Consider the following 16082-nt stretch of genomic DNA (forward strand, 5'->3'; position numbering starts at 1 on the left):
ACCATAGATACAGGCTGTGGTGGTAACTGACTTTGTCTGAGTAGGGTTCCTCTGTGAGGTCGATGCCCTCGGCCTCCAGTCTCTGCTCCAGCACGCTGTGGAGATCGACAGCCATTTTAGCATAGGACACCTTCCTAGCCACCACCATCTTGCCACCACCGCCCTGGATCTGAGCCTGGGGGCAGGCCGTCTCGGGCAGGTCAGACAGCCAGGGAGGGGGGACGGCTGGGGGGGTGCCTGGTTCCTCTGGCTCTGGACAGCCGGTGGTGGCGGTCGTGGAGGCAGGGGAGGCTGGAGAGGTGCTGGCTGGAGAGGCGGAGGCAGGGGTACTGGAGGCCTTACTGGGGAGGGCTGGAGCACTGGGGCTGCTGATGACAGGGCTGGGGGGATGGGAGTGTGTGGAGGTATAGGAATGAGTGGGGGAGGAAAGGACAAGGGAGCGGTGGCGTATCCCATTGGCCAGGCGCTCCTTGGATTTCTTGACTGGAACGGGAGGGGGCACTGGGGGCTTTTTGGGGTGAGTCCGGATGCTCCTCTCCCTCAGCTGGGGTTCAGGAGGGCTGGGGAGCGGGCTGGGGAGGGTCTCCTGGGGCTGGGGAAGCGGTGCGGTGGGACAGGGAGGTCTGAGGGGCAGCTGGGAGGGCACAGGGGGTTGGTCAGAACGCCCTTTAGGGCTCACAGCACTCCCTTCATTCTGAGCCAGTGATGAACCCCCATCTCCATGACCCTGGAGGCCCTTCACCCTGCTGCTGTTACCCGACTTGGAGACACCTTTAGCGGGCTTGAGCTCCAGGCTGTAGTCCTTCTTCTGGTCGAAGGCCTGCTCCCAGTGGAGGTCCCCGAGGGAGTGGGATCTCTTCCAGGCCTGGGGGCCGGTAGCCTCCGGGGGCCCGTCCAGGTCCTCACAGCTGCGGCTGGCCGGCATGGGGGTCCGGGTCCGGCGGGGGCCCTTCCTCAGCCCCAGCAGGCTGAAGCCCCTCAGGGTGGGCTTGAGGAAGAAGTGCTTTGTGAACTTGGCTGTGCGCTCCAGCTTGCTCTGCTGCAGGGCCTCAGTGGACTGGGTCATGGGCAGGGTGGGGTAGTCTGGGGACTGAAGGCCCGCAGAGGAGCGGTTGGAGCGAGATGTCTTCCTGCTCTTGCCTGAAACACAATAAAACATATCCCTCTTAATTTTAGAGCTGGGAACGGTTGCATAAACATATCCCCAGACTTTGAATTAAAACAGATTTAGGATAGGGACATAACAAACCTGAGAACTAATACTGAGGTGTACTTACTGCATGTATTGGATGTAATGGGTTTCATGTCACTATGGGTTCTGTGCCATTTGTACAGCATTTTTAATTTATCACTATCAGCTGTGAATGTGAACTTCCTCTAAGAGGACATGTGAATCTGAAACAACCCTGTTCACACACAGAGCTTTACAGCAGTGACACTGAAGTGTTCCTCTTCTGTGGTTCAGCCTCTGACCCACTACGGCCTTCAGAATGTTGATCATGATTAAGAGTACAGTTGGACACAGGGTCATGGGTTATCTGTCAGTAGAAAGCATGAAAACATGCCTTTTACAGTATAAATCCATATGTCATACTGCATATTCTACTTACACCACATGTTTATGTGGGTATGACATAGCTAAGACAAAACTAGATTGCGTTACGGTTAACTAGCTAGAGTAATAACAACAACAAGGAAATTATATTTTTGTGATTATAGCCTTATGAGTGCAATACTGCCAAGTGGGGGAGATGTGGAGTACTAGAGCTGGGCGATATGGACAAAAATCCATAGCAAAATGTAATTTACTGAATTATCATGATAACGATATATAGAATGATATGTTTATAACAATGTGCACCACAGTATTTATTTATATTACCATTAAAACTCTACACCTTCCAGTCTTTGCGTTTTCTCAATACAGGGGGTGCTGTTTCCACTTTGGAAAATATCGTCTCCAAATTAAACTGCCTCATACTCAATTCTTGCTCGTACAATATGCATATTATTATTACTATTGGATAGAAAACAATCTCTAGTTTCTAAAACCGTTTGAATTATGTCTGTGGGTGAACCAGAACTCTTTCTACAGCGAAAATCATGACAGGACATGCGAAGGTCTGAAAACTAGGCTCTGTTCTGAGATCAGTTTAAAACTCTGTATGTGCCCTATGGGTCGAAATGAACTGCACCCGCCTTCCCCTGGATGTTAGTAACCAATGAGAAATGGAATGGAGTCTCTACGTATTTCTCAGAGTTTATAAAACGCCATGGAGTGACATGTACGTTCTTTTGGACGCTCGTCAAGGCGCAAGAGAGGACATCAGAATGGCATGCTCAAAAGCTCTCGTTATCGGGCTAAGATATATCCGTCTGTGATTTAATTCGATATAGGTGTTAGAAACATCATAACGAAGTTATTTTAAACCGATTTATATCAGTTTATGCGAGTATATTGCTATTTTCGGGAATTTTCGTAGTATTGCGCTTTGAGGATTTGGACATGTGTGTGCCACGTAGCTATTGTTAGCTGCTAGTTCCGAAGTTGAAGAGGACGTTTTACAACAAAGCAATGATTCTTTTGGACAAAGGACACCTTGCCCAAGATACTGATGGAAGCTCGTCCAAAAGTAAGAGCTATTTATGATTTTATTCCGTATTTATGTGGAAAAATGTAAACGCATTTGTTGGCCATTGTTGCGGCACTAGTCTGGCTGTAACGCACACTGTATGTCTAGTAACGTTAATTTTAAARATCTAAMTCAGCGGTTGCATTAATAACYAATGCATCTTTCATTAGCTGTCCAACCTGTATTTTTTTWGTCAATCTAATCGATAAATAATCGTAAACTTAGGTGCCTTTCCAAGATGGCGCCGGCCAGAATGCATGCCATGTTTTGACAGATTACATTGCATAACCACGATTTGTGATTCTAAATATGCACATTTTCGAACAAACTCTATATGCATTGTGTAATATGATGTTACAGGACTGTCATCTGAAGAATTCTGAGAAGGTTAGTGAAAAAAGTAATATATTTTGGTGGTGATAACGTTATCGCTCTTTTTGCCTTGAATCAATGCTGGGGTGATGTTAGCTCATGTGGTATGCTAATATAACGATATATTGTGTTTTCGCTGTAAAACACTTAGAAAATCTGAAATATTGTCTGGATTCACAAGATCTGTGTCTTTCAATTGCTGTACGCTGTGTATTTTTAAGAAATGTTTTATGATGAGTAATTAGGTAATACACGTTGCTCTCTGTAGTTATTCTAGTCGCTTTGGTGAGTTTTGTGATAGTGGCTGCAATGGTAAACTATGATTTATACCTGAAAAATGCACCTTTTTCTAAAAAAACATGTGCTATACCATAAATATGTTATCAGACTGTCATCTTATGAAGTTGTTTCTTGGTTAGTGGCTATATATATCTTTATTTAGTCGAATTAGTGATAGCTACTGATGGAGTAAAAAACTGGTGGAGTAAAAAAAGTGGTGTCTTTTGCTAACGTGGTTAGCTAATAGATTTACATATTGTGTCTTCCATGTAAAACATTTTAAAAATCAGAAATGATGGCTGGATTCACAAGAAGTGTATCTTTCATCTGGTGTCTTGGACTTGTGATTTAATGATATTTAGATGCTAGTATTTACTTGTGACGCTATGCTAGGCTATGCTAGTCAGCTTTTTTACTGTGGGGGGTGCTCCCGGATCCGGGTTTGGGAGGAACTAGAAGTTAAGCTAGTTAGCATTAGCTGGCGATACTACCTCTTACTTCCTTCATACTGGACGCAGAGACATAAAAATGGTATCCACGAGTTCATCTGACTCTGGGGAAAATCCTAAACTATCCCTTTAACAATCACCCATATTAGCAAAAGTACTTCATTTCAAACTTCAAATTTCATAACCCTGTAGGTTATTCATCGGTATGAACGATATCAACAAAATGTCCATAGTGGTCAGTGAAGATCATTTCCAGTTTATCGTCCCAGCTCTATGGAGGACTATACTTTCTTATTCTAAGCCAGATGGTGCTATTATCATAATACAATTTCAGACGCAGGTATAAAAGTAGGAGGTTAGAGGCCAATTTACCATCATGGCTTATTGGAACAACATGAACAAGTGTGTAAAAGAGCACTAGATACCATATGGCAATAATGCAATAATGAATAGTGAAATGACATCACACACATCATACACAAATCAGTCATTTATCTCTACTAATTTGGACAGCATAAAAAGATTGATGCAGATTGAAGTCAGTCTGACATCATTGAAGTTAATGTGGTGTTTCAATGTGCTTGTTACTGACAATTTCACCCAAAATGTTGCCTGATATTTGGCCCAGCTATCCCCTATCTCATGCTAGCTTCCAATCATTTGTTTAATAGATATTTAAGACTTGCTATCAGGGCATAATAAATAAATATTGACCCCCAAAGTCAGATGTCTGCTTTTCAAAATAAATCAATGTTTAAACACAGACACTGAGCAATGCTGATTATTTGTGATAGTGGTACATTTGTAGTTTTCTCTTTGTAGCTCATTGTAATGTCCGGAGAAACAAGTATGACAATGCAACGTGGATCACAGTTATGTAACAGTTATGCTCTGAAGACCATGTCCAATATATACAGTATATACAGTATATATATATATGACAGGGATTTGGGCCTTGTCGGGTGTCTGAAGTAAATCCTTTGCGCTCTGCCTCGTGTGTGTGTGTGCAAAGGATTTACTTCAGACACCCGACAAGGCCCAAATCCCTGTCATTCGCATGAAGAAGAGACGGAGATATCGCGGACGTAAGTCGGGGTGCCTTGTCCGATGGTGAGTGGGTAATCCGCCTCTACCATCAGTCCTATTAGCCAACGTGCAATCATTGGATAATAAAATAGTTGAGCTCCAATCAAGACTAACCTACCAACATGACATTAAAAACTGTAATATCTTATGTTTCACTGAGTCGTGGCTGAACAACAACATGGATAACATACAGCTGGCTGGGTTTTCTGTCCATCGGCAAGATAGAACAGCTGCCTCCGGTAAGACAAGGGGTGGCGGTCTGTGTCTATTTGTCAATAACAGCTGGAGCACAAAATCTAATATTAAGGAAGTCTCGAGGTTTTGCTCACCTGAGGTAGAGTATCTCATGAAAAGCTGTAGATCACACTATTTACCAACAGAGTTTTCTTCTATATTTTTCATAGCTGTCTATTTACCACTGCAAATCGATTCTGGAACTAAAACCGCACTCAACGAGCTGTATAAGGCCATAAGCAAACAAGAAAATGCTCATCCAGAGGTGGCGCTCCTAGTGGTCGGTGACTAAATCCATTTTACCTAATTTCTACCAGCATGTTACATGTGCAACCAGAGGAAAAAAAACTCTAGACCACCTTTACTCCACACACAGAGACGTGTCTCCCTCACCCTCCATTTGGCAAGTCTGACCATAACTCTATCCTCCTGATTCCGGCTTACAAGCAAAAACTAAAGCAGGAAGTACCAGTGACTCGCTCAATACGGAAGTGGTCAGATGACGCAGATTCTAAGCTACATGACTCTTTTGCTAGCACAGACTGGAATATGTTCCGGGATTCTTCAGATGGCATTGAGGAGTACACCACATCAGTCACTGGCTTCGTCAATCGATGACGTCGTCCCCACAGTGACTGTACGTACATACCCCAACCAGAAGCCATGGATTACAGGCAACATCCGTACTGAGCTAAAGGGTAGAGCTGCCGTTTTCAAGGAGCGGGACTCTAACACAAAAGCTTATAAGAAATCTCGCTAGACCCTCCGTCGAGCCATCAAACAGGCAAAGTGTAAATACAGGACTAAGATTGAATCGTACTTCACCAACTCCGAGGATGTGGCAGGGCTTGCAAACTATTACGAACTACAAAGGGAAGCACAGCCGCAAGGTGCTCAGTGACACAAGCTAAAGGACTTCTATGATCGCTTCGAGGCAAGCAACACTGAAGCATGCATGAGAGCACCAGCTGTTCCGGACGACTGTGTGATTGTGTGATCACGTTTTCGTTAGACGATGTGAGTAAGACCTTTAAAGAAGTCAACATTCACAAGGCCGCAGGGCCAGACAGGATTACCAGGACGTGTACTCCAAGCATGCGCTGACCAACTGGCAAGTGACTTCACTGACATTTTCAAACTGTCCCTGACCGAGTCTGTAATACCAACATGTTTCAAGCACACCACCATAGTCACTGTGCCCAAGAACACTGCCTAAATGTCTGTAGCCATGAAGTGCTTTGAAAGGCTGGTCATGGCTCACATCAACACCATTATCCAAGAAACCCTAGACCCACTCCAATTTGCAAACCAGATCCAACAGATCCACAGAGGACGCAATTTCTATTGCACTCCACACTGCCCTTTCCCACCTGGACAAAAGGAACACCTACGTGAGAATGCTACTCATTGACTACGGCTCAGCGTTCAACACCATAGTGCCCTCAAAGCTTATCACTAAGCTAAGGACCCCGGGACTAAACACCTCCCTCTGCAACTGGATCCTGGACTTCCTGACGGGCCACCCCCAGGTGGTGAGGGTAGGTAACAACACATCTGCCACACTGATCCTCAATACGGTGGTCCCTCAGGGGTGCGTGCTCAGTCCCCTCCCATACTCCCTGTTCACCCATGACTGCATGGCCAAGCACGACTCCAACACCATCATTAAGTTTGCCGATGACACAACAGTGGTAGGCCTGATCACCGACAACGATGAGACAGCCTATTGGGAGGAGGTCAGAGACATGGCAGCGTGGTGCCAGGATAACAACCTCTCCCTCAACGTGATCAAGACAAAGGAGATGATTGTGGACTACAGGAAAAGGAGTGCTGAGAACGCCCCCATTCTCATCGACGTGGCTGTAGTGGAGCAGGTTGAGAGCTTCAAGTTCCTTGGTGTCCACATCACCAGCAAACCAGCAAACAACCAAGACAGTCGTGAAGAGGGCACGACAACGCCTATTCCCAACGCCTAGTCTCAGGAGACTGAAAAGATTTGGCATTGGTCTTCAGATCCTCAAAAATGTCTACAGTTGCACCTTCGAGAGCATCCTGACTGGTTGCATCACTGCCTGGTATGGCAACTGCTCGGCCTCCGACCACAAGACACTACAGAGGATAGTGTTAAAGTGTTAAACAAATCAAAATATATTTTATATGAGAATGCCATGAGTGTGCAAAGCTGTCATCAAGGCAAAGGGTGGCTACTTTGAAAAATCTCAAACACTTTTTTGGTTACTACATGATTCCATATGTGTTTTTTCATAGTTTTGATGTCTTCACTAATATTCTACAATGTAGAAAATAGTAGAAATAAAGAAAAACCCTTTAATGAATAGGTGTGTCCTGTCACGGATCCATTCCATTCACCAGCTCCGGAGGTCTACGTCACCGAACTGGATTCATTACCACCAACCCCGGACTGTCTTGTCTCATTACGCACACCTGGCTCCCATTCCCCATGATTAGTATGTTATTTATGTGCCCTCTGTTCCCCATTGTCCTTGTTGGTTATTGTTCCCATGTCCGTTGGTCTTGTGAGTACCTGTGCTTTGTTGTTTCGGCTTTCGTGCTACGTGTATTGTGCACTTGTTATTTCGGGTCTCGTCCCGTGTTGTGTTATTACGGGTCTTGTCCTGTGTTATTATTAGAGGTTTAAACATCGCTCTTTTGTTTGTTTACATCCCTGTATATTTTACACATGTATTTGTTATGGGCTTCGTCCCTGTGCTTTTTCATGACATGTTGTATTTTTGGGAGAGTAATAAAACCCCCCCATCACGTATTCCTGCGCCTGTCTCCGACCACTATACAACGTGACATGTCCAAACTTTTGACTGGTACTGTATGTATAAAGTCATAATGCATGCAAGAGGATGGTTGAGAGGTACAGATGTAGAATCTTAATTTGAGCCAGTTTGCTACAGCAGGAAAATAATCCAGCGTCAACAGAAAATGTGAATTATTATGTGGATTCTAATTAATGGAAATTTTTGTAGGATACATTTTGTGGAAATGAATGGAAATGACAAACTTCCCAGTACTTTTTAAACAACGACAAGTTTAAAATTGCAGCAAAGTTTTCCTGGATTGCAGGAAATTGTCCTGCAACAGGTTGATCAAATTAAGATCCTACATCTGTATGGCTGTAGTAGAGAATTTGAGGCAGAATAACGCAGATTGGATTATCATAGCGACTGAGTAAAGGCACAGTAATTAAAACAAAACAGAATTAAAATGCAGAATGTACACTGAATGTTAAGCAGCTAATGAGGAGTGTTAACGACTGAGAAGGAGAAAAAAGAGACACGAAGAAAGAAGGAGACATTAAATGAAGCAAGCAGGCCAAAGTAACTTCAATAAAATAAGTGGTTTATTCCACAACTAAAATTTCTACTGTAGCAGATTGCACATCTTTTACAACCGTTGTGACACACACACATAGAACAGAACAGAGAGAAAAAAAAGACAGAGAAGTCAATGATTCAAGCAAAGGTTTATGAGTAATGATTGAAGAACTCAACTGTAGGCGGAAAGCAAAACAGTATTTTTAAGGAGTTATACACTAAACGTTCTCACAAATATAGATCTGAAATACAATTCCATAATTATAAAAACTGTTTTTTTATATATATATCCACTATCATAAAAATAACAAATTTTAATCCAAGATTTTTGGGGGGTTGTTTAGGCACATACGATCATTTTGTAACATGGTCACTATTACATTTTTTTTTTTTTTAAGTGACTTGAAATGGCAGGTAGAACAGAGATTGAGCCAGCACTAGGCTAATGGAAGCAGAGTGGTCCACTCCCACACCACCTACAGAGCCATACTACAGTCAATTATTGGGCAGTGACTTAATACTTTACAAGATCTCCGCTTTTACAATAACACCTTTCAAAAGAAACACTCCCTCGTGTCATAATCGGTCTGGTCTCCCAGCAACCACTCAACCTCCTGGGGCAGAGGAAGAGGAGTAGGAGGAGGGGTTCTCTGTCCATTGTGAGATGGGAGGAACATCGGCACTGGGATTGAGTTGACCAGAGTAGTTGGGTGCATTTGAGATGTGGGGTGTTGTTCCCTTTGTACATAGGGCCCCATTGTAGGGTAGACTAGTGATCTAGGCCTGGGGGTTAGGGCCTTGTCCCTTAGGATAGGGCTTCTGCAGTGAAGACAGAGACAGCCTGGAGATGGAGAGAGCAGTGGAAAGAGTGGAGTGACAATGAGAAAAAGAAACAGAAAAAACGAGATGGGGGGTGCATCTCTCCCCTCACTATGACATTACGCAGCTAGGTGGGGCGGAGGTGAGTGGGGGTGTGAAGTGGGTGGAGCTAGGAGACAGACATGGCGGATAAAGAGTGGAGGTTTGATTGGCTGGCCTTGGTCCAATGGAGAGTGATGACGGACGGTTCATGTTAGAATGCAGATGTATGGCATGGCAGAGGAGGTGGAAGAGGAATAATAGGAGCCACAGTCACTGTAGCGCTAGACTAGGCCTAGGCTAACACCAGGCTAATCCCATTATTGGGAAGCTATGCTAGGCTAGTCATTACCATTCTCCAGGTTCTCATTGCTCTCATAGCAGCCAGAGTCACGTGGTGAGTCGCCCACCAGGATGTGGCCATCTGATAGCAGCTTCTCCTGAGAGCCTGACAGGCCGCTCCGCTCAGGGTCACTGCTGCCTAGACACACACAACACACAGAAACCATATAGTCAGATATACAGAAACTTACACAACGATGTAGTGTAGGAATCATAGAGACAATGCAGTCAAACAGACAAAGCGAAAGGTTTGTGAGTGTGTGCACGTGAGTTCACGTGTGTGTGTGTACTCACTGTCATACTCCTGCAGTAGCTCCACAGCGGTGAGCAGCACAGCTCTGTGTTGAGGGTCTTTGATGTTGAGCTCATCTAGATCCTCCCCCTCCAGCAGCTTGAAGGTGTCCAGGTCCTCATAGCCATTAAACAGGAAGGTAGGCATGTGCTCCTGGAGGAGAGAAGATGAGAAAGAAGAGGAGATGAGAGGGGAGGGGAGGGGAGGGGAGAGGAGAGAAGAGGCTCTGGTTATCTCATGTTCTTTACAACTGATTCCAGATATTTTTTTCCTACCCCTTGCGTGACTGTAACTGTTATAAGATAAACAGATAAACTGGCCTAGCACCAGTTTTTAAAGACACGGGCAAAATGTTAATCTTGCAAAAACATACACAATGAGGTAAAAGAAATTGACCAATGTGGCTACAGAAAAGGAAGGAAGAGTTGGGAAGGGTGGGAAAGAGAGGGATGAGGTAGAGGAGATTCTCTACCACACCTTTCACCACAGGCGACAAGGAGGATACACACACAATTTAACAAGAGCACAAAGCTAGTCATTACACCCTGTGGTGTTATCTCTTGGTGGGAGGACACCAGAAATCCCGGTCTAAAATATCACACTACACCCTCTGTGTGTTTCGGAACAGGCACAGCTAAAGTTAACATCTTAGCCCATCATAATCGGTTCCTACTTTCAACAAGGAGATTGTGAAAACTGGTTCAGTCTAAAGTTTTGTCCAACCCACACATCTAAAGGGTACAATACACACAGACTGCATGTCACCACTGTAACCACGGAGACTTCCGTCCTTAGCTAAAAGTGACTTTCAGCTCTATTTCTGCTAAGATAAAGAAGGATGAGACAAAACCAAAGACCACTACTCTACACAACCTTCTCATTTGAAGGATCTTCGTCTTTCATGTAACATCCTAGCATATTTGGTAAAGGTAAAAGCACATTTGCTCCAAGACACCCCTACAATCAAGTTGAAATGGAAGATTTTAAAAGAGAAAACATAGATAAAAAGATGGCTACTTCGAAGCGCACTCCAATTTGTCGTTGTGTTTTTAGGAACGCCCTGACCACAAAGAGCTCTGTTTTATGTAGAATTAGTCAGCAAGGTTATTACGGCGTCTTACTCTTGTTACTTTTGTTAGTCAGCTTTTTCTTGTCACTTTAAGGTGTACATATCCTTGATTCAATCACCAGTAAACCTGCATCAGTAAATGTATCTGAACTCGCTAACCAAATCTGGACAAAAAACTTTTCCCTAGTTCTCCTTTTAAATAAACAAAAGAGAAATCTAAATAAATACTTGCCAAAAACACTCATTTATCCAGAGCGTGACATGAAACAAAAACAGAACAAGGTGGAACACAGTCTCAGTATAATGTCTTCGCATGGTCACCAGTTGTTAAGGGTGGGTTTAGGAGGTCGTGTGTTTAGTCTGCTCTCCCACTCCCCGAACTCACAACTACGTATGTGACGACGGAGATGACATGTGTACCTTGATGCACATGTACTGTATATAGTAGGATAGTAGTAGACTTATGGGAGGTCTTCAACCCTGTAATATAGTCTCTGCTCTGCCCAGGCAATGATAATGTACCGTTATGTTACTTATGTCCTTGAGTAGGGGAGAGCCAGGGACATAGCCTAGTCTGTAATCTGTCATATCAGAGCTTCATCAGGCTGGGCTCATCCAGAAACAGCCCACCTACGGTGCTCTCTCCCTGGGGAGGCTGAGCTGCCTAGGCTGGGTGGTTGACAGAAGAGGCAGGGTGTTTTTTCTAGATGGCTGGGATATGATTCTGACTGTAGGAGGGAAGTTGCAGGACTACTATTCAACTTGTACAGAACACCTTCACATTGGTGAAGGTTTGTATAGGGTTGTGTGTTCGTGTGCAATGTACAGGTGCATGTTTATGAGTGTGTTAAACAAACGCGTGTGTGTAAAGGTGTGTGTGTCCAGTGTGTGTACCTTGAGGTTGATGCGTTCCAGCAGCTCTTCTACAGAGGTGGGTTTGGGAGGTCTGCCCTTCCTCCTCCTCCTCACGGGTCTTTTGGGCTTCTCCTCCTCCTCACTCAGCACGTCCACATAGATGAACTTAAAGGTGCCCACCTTGTTATTGAGCAGGCCCATCCACGTCCCCATGGGTGGCTTACTGATGATGTCGATCACATCCCCTTTCTGGAAGACACAAAACACATTCACATGAGAAAACGCTAAAACTATCAGTCATCAAGTGTGTGTGTGTGTGTGTGTGTGTGTGTGAATACAGCGTGTAGAGGGTGTTGAGGGCTTATATGAATTCAGGGTTGTGCTTATGAGTCAATAAGTGTCTGTGTGTTGCCCTTCATTTGAGAAAGTCAGTACCGTAGGGACTGTGTGTTGATACGTGTGGAGGTGGAGGTGAGTAAGTGTATGTTACCTTTAGTTTGAGGGAATCGGAATCGTAGGGGCTAGGGGTGAAGTCAGTGTGTACTCGCGCCCTGCCACAGAAGGGCCCTCTGTAGGGAGGCTCCTCGTCATCTCCATCCTCAGACTTAACACTCTCTCTGTTACTGGCTGACGAGTCTGTGGTGCTGACCGTCTGACCACCTGCAACACACAATGCAAGGACCACACACGGTCAAACCCCAGATATACATTTCATATCATCCAAATAGATGTATTCAATACTCATGTGATTTGAGTGTTTTGAAACTGAGCAAATGAACATCAATTTATTTTAAATGAGAGAGTTAGATGTACTCATCTATTCACACAAAGCCAGAGTATGTGTGAATACCCATTAATAACAGCCTATCACTTGTAGCCAGTGTGTATATAACGTGCTGCTGTCTTCCCATGGATGTCTCTCTGGATGTCTGATCTGTGATGATGAGTGTAGGAAGCAGAGAGAAAAGCCTTCCTATTTAATAATTAGCTTGTGTCTCAGCCTCTCCGGCCCTATGGGCCTAGGCCAACAACAGTCAACAAGGGACACTCTCTCTCATTAACTAACAAACATCAACCCAGCCCTCACAGACCTTAGTCTAACTCTAACCTCAAGACATGAGAGAAAGATAGAATAATTATATATGTGTTCAGACAACTTCTATCTTTTTTAACCGTATTTAACTAGGCAAGTTGTCTGAACACATGCCAGGGTAAGATCATGGTCAGTCACAACGTGAGAAGAAGCTTTCACCAGATAGGACCAGATGATGTCACATGTCATCTCTGAACCCTCCAATGGGAGTAGGTGTGGTTGTGACATGGAGCTATAACATAGAGTTCAGATCATGACGATGAGATGTATACTAGCTGACACCGCAGGCTTGATAAGGGGTTTTAAGTCTGTATAAGAATGTTGCAAGAGAGATGTAATGACAGTGCCCCCTTGTGTCGCGCTTCGTGCACTGTCTTAATGTGTACTGTAACACACACACACACACACACACACACACACACACACACACACACACACACACACACACACACACACACACACACACACACACACACACACACACACACACACACACACACACACACACACACACACACAGGGTACTTACTCATGGAGCTTTGCCCACTGAGGGAGCTCCGGAGGCTCTCCACTGATCCTCCAGCCTTTAGCTTGGGTTTCTCCAGAGAGTCTGTGTCTGGCTGAGGGGACTGGGGGGAGCTGGGAGTCCCGTCTGGGCTCGACTGGAGGGTGCGAGGGGAGTGGGGCAGAAAGGTAGAAGTGGAGAGCAGAGGGGTGAGAGAGAGAGAGATGAAGAAAGAGATGGAGAGAGAGAAACAGATGTCAACGTGATACAGTATCAGTCACATATTCCAAGATGGCGTAGCAGTGGGGATGTCTGTTTTGATGGTCTTGTCCCGTCCCTTGTATATTTAGTTTTTCTTCGTATATATGTGTATTATTTTTCCATCTACGGACTGAACATACTCTCCTGCAACCCGCCTCACCCAATGTGGTACGGATCTGCTATTTTTACAGTTTTGTACCGAAAGCCCCTTCAGAAGCTAGTGGTCATCACCTCAGCCCAGGCAACTCCTGCCAGCCTGCACAGCGCGATATCTACCCAGAGCATATTGGACTGCTTTTCTCTACCACGTCTCCGGAATCCTACCGCAAGCTCTGAACCTTTACTGCGGATCATCGCAGCTAGCTAGCAGTTATCCGAGTGGCTACTCCTATCTAACGTCTCTGTTCCAAAGCAAGCACCAGTTAGCCTGGAGCTAGCCTCGAACTAGCCCCATCTCCCGGCTAGCCGAAGAGATTCCATCAAGCAATCCCTGGGCTTCAATGACCTCTTTTGCCATTTGGCCTGGACCCTTTGCTGCCAACACGGAGCCCCGCCAATCCATCACGACTGGTCTGCCGACGTAACCGTCCGAGGGGATTTCATAAGACTCTCCCGTTGCGACGTTCCCCTGAGGCCCATCTGCTAGCCTGCTGCTAGCCCCGGCCTGCTAGCTGTCTGAATCGCCGTGCCTCCAGCTCACCTAGCTACTCACTGGACCCTATGATCACTTGGCTACACATGCCTCTCCCTAATGTCAATATGCCTTGTCTATTGCTGTTTTGGTTAGTCATTTTTGTCTTATTTCACTGTAGAGCCTCGAGCCCTGCTCAATATGCCTTAGCTAGCCCTTATGTTACACCCCCCACACATGCGGTGACTGCACATGGCTTAAATGGTGCCTCTAGAGACAAAACCTCTCATCGTCACTCAATGCCTAGGCTTATTTCCACGGTACTCACATCCTACCATACCATTGTCTGTACATTATGCCTTGAATCTATTCTTCCACGCCCAGAAACCTGCTCCTTTCACTCTCTGTTCCGAACGCACTAGACGACCAGTTCTTTTAGCCTTTAGCCGTACTCTTATCCTACTCCTCCTCTGTTCCTCTGGTGATGCAAATGTTAACCCCTGCAGCCCCCAGCATCACTCCCATTCCCCAGGCGCTCTCATTTGTTGACTTCTGTAACCGTAAAAGCATTGGTTTCATGCATGTTAACATTAGAAGCCTAATTAGAAGCCTCCGCCAACCCAGATGTCCTAGCCATGTCTGAATCCTGACTTAGGAAGGCCACCAAAAATCCAGAAATGTCCATCCCTAACTATAACATTTTCTAAAAAGATAGAACTGCCAAAGGGGGCGGAGTTGCAATCTACTGCAGAGATAGCCTGCAGAGTTCTGTCATACTATCCAGGTCTGTGCCCAAACAATTTGAGCTTCTACTTTTAAAAATCCACCTTTCCAGAAACAAGTCTCTCACTGTTGGCGCTTGTTATAGACCCCCCTCTGCCCCCAGTTGTGCCCTGGACACCATATGTGAATTGATCGCCCCCCATCTAGCTTCAGAGTTCGTACTGTTTGGTGACCTAAACTGGGACATGCTTAACACCCCGGACGTCCTACAATCTAAGCTAGATTGCCTCAATCTCACACAAACCAGGTACAACCCTAAATCCGTAACCATGAGCATCCTCTTAGATATCATCCTGACCAACCTACCCTCTAAATACACTTCTGCTGTCTTCAACCAGGATCTCAGTGATCACTGCCTCATTGCCTGCGTGCGTACTGGGTCCGCGGTCAAACGACATCCCCTCATCACTGTCAAACGCTCCCTAAAACACTTCAGCGAGCAGGCCTTTCTAATCGACCTGGCCCGGCTATCCTGGAAGGATATTGACCTCATCCCGTCAGTCGAGGATGCCTGGTTGCTCTTCAAAAGTGCTTTCCTCTCCATCTTAAATAAGCATGCCCCATTCAAAAAATGTTGAACTAAGAACAGATATAGCCCTTGGTTCACCCCAGACTTGACTGCCGTTGACTAGCACAAAAACATCCTGTGGCGTTTTGCATTAGCATCAAATAGCCCCCGCGATATGCAGCTTTTCAGAGAAGTCAGGAACCAATATACTCAGTCATTTAGGCAAGCTAAGGCTAGCTTTTTCAAACAGAAATTTGCTTCCTGTAGCACTAATTCCAAAAAGTTTTGGGACACTGTAAAGTCCTAAGAGGATAAGAGCACCTCCTCCCAGCTGCCCACTGCACTGAGGATAGGAAATACTGTCACCACTGATAAATCTACGATAATCGATCATTTAAATAAGCATTTCTCCACGGCTGGCCAGGCTTTCCACCTGGCTACCCCTACCCTGGCCAACATCTCAACACCCCCTGCAGCAACTTGTC

At 45.2% G+C, this 16082-nt stretch overlaps 1 protein-coding gene across 5 annotated transcripts in view; it reads right to left on the reverse strand.

Annotated features, from left to right (window-relative positions):
- The window catches only part of LOC111972700 (SAM and SH3 domain-containing protein 1), a 357764-nt gene that overhangs the window by 6941 nt on the left and 334741 nt on the right, over window positions 1–16082 (reverse strand). For all 5 annotated transcript variants that reach the window (XM_023999743.2, XM_023999742.2, XM_023999746.2 and 2 more), the window contains 6 exons: window positions 13439–13571; window positions 12307–12476; window positions 11856–12065; window positions 9895–10045; window positions 9611–9739; window positions 32–1140 (listed from right to left, as the gene is read on the reverse strand). In XM_023999743.2, the coding sequence (XP_023855511.1) occupies window positions 32–1140; window positions 9611–9739; window positions 9895–10045; window positions 11856–12065; window positions 12307–12476; window positions 13439–13571 (1902 nt within the window). The remainder of the gene's footprint in view (window positions 1–31; window positions 1141–9610; window positions 9740–9894; window positions 10046–11855; window positions 12066–12306; window positions 12477–13438; window positions 13572–16082) is intronic.

The sequence above is a fragment of the Salvelinus sp. IW2-2015 genome, linkage group LG14 (assembly GCF_002910315.2).
Source record: "Salvelinus sp. IW2-2015 linkage group LG14, ASM291031v2, whole genome shotgun sequence".
NCBI classification, from domain to species: Eukaryota; Metazoa; Chordata; class Actinopteri; order Salmoniformes; family Salmonidae; genus Salvelinus; species Salvelinus sp. IW2-2015.